At 36.5% G+C, this 5514-nt stretch overlaps 1 protein-coding gene across 1 annotated transcript in view; it reads left to right on the top strand.

Moving 5' to 3' along the window:
* Window positions 1-4373: 4373 nt before the first annotated feature.
* Window positions 4374-5514, top strand: part of LOC106878309 (sorbitol dehydrogenase) — an 11579-nt gene continuing 10438 nt past the window's right edge. Inside the window, exon 1 of the mRNA XM_014927497.2 lies at window positions 4374-4502. Within this exon, the coding sequence (XP_014782983.1) occupies window positions 4452-4502 (51 nt within the window). The 5' untranslated portion in view covers window positions 4374-4451. The remainder of the gene's footprint in view (window positions 4503-5514) is intronic.

Raw genomic sequence — 5514 nt, 5'->3', positions numbered from 1 at the left:
GATATAAAACCAACTTTCAGGAACAATAATAGTTCCTTAGTGCAGAAGGTTGTGGATTTTTCCCATATCGAAGTACAATAAGCGAAAAAAAAAGTTAATTTTATAGTTCACAGTTAGCAACAGAAGCTGTATAATCGAGTAAACATTCATTGTAAACTTCATACAATCAAGGTATCCTTGGCCTGAAGAGTAGCTTGCGATCTATCCTTCTTTCGAGGTTCCGCCAGCTATGAAATATTTGTAGCCTGAATTTTATCAACTCCATTCCCTAATTTTTTAATATATATATGTGTGTATGTCTGTGTGAATGTATATATATATATATATATATATACTATAGAAAATCTAAATTCAAAATGCTTTTAAATAATTAAAAGAAACATTAAAATTTTATTTAAAAATTGCTTTTGGTTTTGGTATTTCGTTATTTAGTTACATAAAATCGTTTTTGCATCGATATTAACAGTAATCCTTCAGCTTGTTTTTCAGTCATTCACTCACTCCTGGCGATCACGTGGTTTAATCAATCCCAGATAAGCATACATGAAATATATTTTAAAGAATATATTGAATTATGAAGTAGGCTTTCTTCCATTATTTGAAAGAGACTACAACGCATACAGTTATAAATATTAAATCACATGGACATAATTTCTATATTACACCTCTTCACTGCTCTTTCCACTAAAGTTTCTTTGAAATGGTTTCAGTCATAAAAAATTTATTTTAGCACATTTTTTTCTGCCGAACTAATAGATTATTCCGGGCAGTTTTTGCGGGACGTTTATGAGCGGTTTTTGTTTAGTGTGAAAAACCTGTTGCACATCTATCGATCCATATCTCTATTTACCTTTCTCTCAATCTCTGTCTATCCCCTTCTCTCTCCCTTCTTCCCCCCTCTCTTTCTCAGTTCCTCTCTCTTTCGTGTGTGTGTGTGTGTGTGTGTGTGTGTGTGAACGTGTGGTAAGTATACAGACAGACAAACAGACAGATAAGGTGTCCGGGCTAAATTTGACGGTTTGCTAAAAAAGGAAAACAAAGCACATCGGAAGTCGTAAGTCTAAAATACCAGTCATGTACTGAGACCAATTTTGTCAATTATTCCCTTCCTCTTAGTTTGAGGTCATGTCACTAAGTCAATGAAGGACGAGGAATGGACAGAAGCATTAGAGTGTCGGACAGGATTGCCTTGTAGTAATGATACCTGATCTTTACTTTCTGAGTTCAAATGCTCCTCAGGTCATATTTATTTTCAATCTACCGAGTTCGATAAAGTATCATTCAAGTACTGGGGCTGATTTAATCGATTAATCTAACACCCCTCCCCCAAAGATCTGGCCTTACACCTAACTTATTTCTCTTCGTGTGTGGAAAGGTCCTTCCTTCAGGCACAGCGACCGGCTTAGGAAAATTGTTCAACTGGAACAGTAGTATTAAAGTCGGTTGACCAGATTTCATTGTATTTAGCAGCAAACAACGAGCCAGCAGTGGTGGCCAGGTGGAGTCGATAAATGCGAAATTACGTTGACGAATTAGCAGCTGCACGGAATAATCTATTTTACACATTTGACTCAGCCATGTTGCTTACCCTCTGCGGGTCAGTGAACAGGCTTCAACGGCACACACATATATATTAATTTAGTGCACTCTCAAACGCTGCACACACACACACACACACACACACACACACACATACACACACACACACACATGCACACATACACACTAGAACTTTCATGCACACATACATGCATGCATACATGTGAATGTGTTTGAATATGTATGTGTGTGTGCGTGTGAGTATGTCTGTGTGTGACAAGTAAATTATAACATACATATACATATACACACACACGCACACAAACGTACACATGTATATATATATATGTATATATATATATATATATATATATATATATATATATATATATATATATATATATATATATATATATATATATGTATGTGTGTGTGTCTGTGTATGTATATATATATATATATATATATATATATATACATACATATAGTCATATGTACATACACACACATATATACACACGCACACATACGCATATACGCATTCATATATACTCACACACTTACATGCATTCATGCACATACGAAAATACACGAAATGCCTTGATGACGAAGACAAAAACAAGATGGCGGCGGCATTAATAGTAATGGTGGTGGTGGCGACGGCAGCGGTGGTCGTGTGGTGGCCAGGCATTTGCTAAGTAAACTATTTATATAAAGTCAAAATGAAATGCTGAAAGGTTGCAATGGTTCAGTGGTTTAGTTAAACGGTTACACGTCTCCGTGGCTGGTTTCATGTTAATCACCATCCAACGATATTTCAGGAATGCATCGAGTGCAGACGCTGCTGTCGGCTGCTCTCTTGTAAATGGTAGTCGTCACCTCTACACTAGATGACTACTTCACATTTCATTGAAACACACACACACACACACACACACACACACACACACACACACACACACAACCACATACACATGCATCGGGTACTTGGTTATGTTGGGAAGTGTTAATGTTAATATTCTTGCGAAGCCGGGTTGGTGTACGTGTGAGAGGTGGGGGCAGAGAGTCAAGCAGAAAAAAATGCCTTCTAAGATACATTCTGCAAATTGAATTTATTGGGGGTAGAGAAAATATGCAAGAATTCTTTTGTAAAATTACTATTGCTATCTTAGTTATAAACCAGCCACGAGATAATTTATATTTCCAGTCAACTAGATCATTGTGGGCCATAGACCCTACCCTATGTAAACGCCACTCTTTCTGATACGTCTCTCGCCGAAATTAAGTTATAATCGCCATTATGTTTCTTCACCTCCCTTCGATGGCTAATTTTATATTGCATTCTTCCGTTCGTTCCTCAAAATGTAACCACTCCACTCCGGATGTGGCCATCCAGTCGGAGAAGATGAAACAGGCTATGTCTGAGATTTTATTACTTGTCACTTGCCAGTGTACCTTCTGGCATACATTGCAATGAAAGGTGTGCACAGACATAAAGTCAGAATAGTTGGTGGAGGTTCGTTTTCCATGGGTTCGCAGATGGGATTTGAGGCCAGCCAAAGAAAGGCATGGTCTGTCACAAACTGTGCACACAAAAAGGTCATTGTCATTCACCTTCTCGATCGTTACATTCTTCCTTGGATCTCTTTTGCGTCCTACTTGCGTTATCCTGGCCTCTTCAAATGCTTTTACTCCACTCCACACCTTTGTTCGCCATCCAACTCGATCCGAACCATTCCAAGTAACTTCATAGTAGTCCTTATGCCGTCTTTAAACCCTTTTTTTTAGGTTTACGCCGATAGCGTTTCCCGTCTGCAAGCTTACCATAAAACGTACATACATACATACATACATACATACATACATACATACATACATACATGCAGACAGACAGACATACAAACAGACAGACAGACAGACATAGACCCCAGATGAGGGTTCTGCAATTTCTTGCAGAACAACCTACACAGATGATTTGATAACAGTGATCAAATGTTAGCTCACGCGCTCCATCAAATCGACGTCACTTGTACAGGTATGCAATGTGCCACCACACCAGGTGTCAAATCATCGGAGAGCAACGTGAGATGAAGTGTCTTGCTCAAGAACACAGCGCAACCCTGAGGGCCAGTGGCCTTGTGGTTAGAGTGTTGCACATGCGATCGCGTGATCGTTGTTTCGATTCCCATACAGACTGATCCGTTATGTTCTCGAGCAAACATACATACAAGACTAAACTTACTTGGAAATGGATGCGTGACGTTCAATCATATAATAATATAAATAATATATATATGCCGAAATACATACGCATATGTATATACTTGCACATATACGCATATACATGTGCATACCTTGGCGATAATGTCTAAATTCCAATGAAACAATTTTGTTGGTGATAAATTCGAAAAGTAAAACCAGAAAGCACTCGGGTGCAGCAGGCGCGGCTCTCGCGTGTGTGGACGACAGGCTCCCCGGTTTCTGTTTGTCAACTTTTATTTACAAGACATTAATCGTCCAATAAATCGAAGATTTTTTTACTAAATTAAATAAATTTTATTTCAAATAATTGAAAAAAAAACCCCTAGTCTACCTCAATAACAATAATATAAAAATGAACGAAATTATTCATAAACATCAAAACTGACAAAAAGCCGACATCAATAAATAAATGATTAAGTTGATATTTAATTATTTATACATTACTTTAAATAACACGATAATAATAATGATGATTACATTGATCTAATAACCATTAATATAATAACTATTAATATACTAACTATTAAAGTTGCGTCACTCTTGTTTCAGCATTCAGGATTCCGAGTCTAATTTTAGATCGACCACTTAACTATCCCCGCCTCGCTTGTCTTCGTTTGTTTTAGTTTGGATTCACTTCGCCCTCCTTCACCATGGACGAAAATCTCTCCACTGTTCTTCATTCTAAGGGCGATCTGAGGATGGTCTGTGCAATTTACATTATCTATTTATTCATTTAGTCTTCCATTTTATTTCTCTTTGCTCCCCATTTTGCATTTCTTTTCTTTTGGCAACTTTTATAATTTATAGATGCATGTTATGTTATCTTTAAACCTTTTAAGTTTTTCGTACAATGAAGGAGGTCGGGTCGTTGCTAAACGAAGAAATATCGGTTGCTTCTTACATTAACATCGTAACAAAATTATAAACAAATAAAATATTATGTATATATGTTTATATATATATATATATATATATATATATATATTGCATGCATGTATGTCGTTTTAGAGTTGGATCACCTGTTCGTGGGTAAACCTTTAAAAATTTGGGTCTTGCTTTCGTCACCCTTCGGGCAAGTATTTAACCTTTTTAAGTTCGGCAGATATTTATCGCCTCAGATGTTGTGATCATTTGTAGCGTATGAATCCAAGTTCTCCCACATGTATGTATGTATGTATGTATGTATGTATTGGTATGCATTTATGTACATGATGCATGTAAATGTATGTATTTCACAGGCTTGGGAACATGAGGTGCAGGGGAGTGCGTTTGCACCCACAAAAATTTTTGGTGGGGTGCAATAAAAATGCTTTGAACATCCTGAGTTTAACCTCGATTTGAACCCTCTAACCCTGTTTTGTTCCAGCACTTTATATATATATATATATATATATATACACAAATAGTAAATGAGCATATGCATATATACGTACATGTATGTACATACTTACATCTACATGTATATATAGATGCATATCAGGGTACAGGACAGCTGACGTACGTCCATACGTATATGTATGCATACATACATATGCATGTTTCTATATATGCTTGTGTATATAAACATATCTATACATATATATGCATACATGTATGTATTTATAGGTACCCGTGAATGTATGCATATGTACATGCATGTATACTGCGTAGATAACAACTGCGTATAACATGTATACATATTAATAAATATAATTCGATAATGTTCATAACAAC

The sequence above is a fragment of the Octopus bimaculoides genome, chromosome 23, assembly GCF_001194135.2.
Source record: "Octopus bimaculoides isolate UCB-OBI-ISO-001 chromosome 23, ASM119413v2, whole genome shotgun sequence".
Taxonomy (NCBI): Eukaryota; Metazoa; Mollusca; class Cephalopoda; order Octopoda; family Octopodidae; genus Octopus; species Octopus bimaculoides.
Note: the sequence above shows the minus strand (reverse complement) of the source record. Positions and strands in the feature narration are given on the sequence as shown.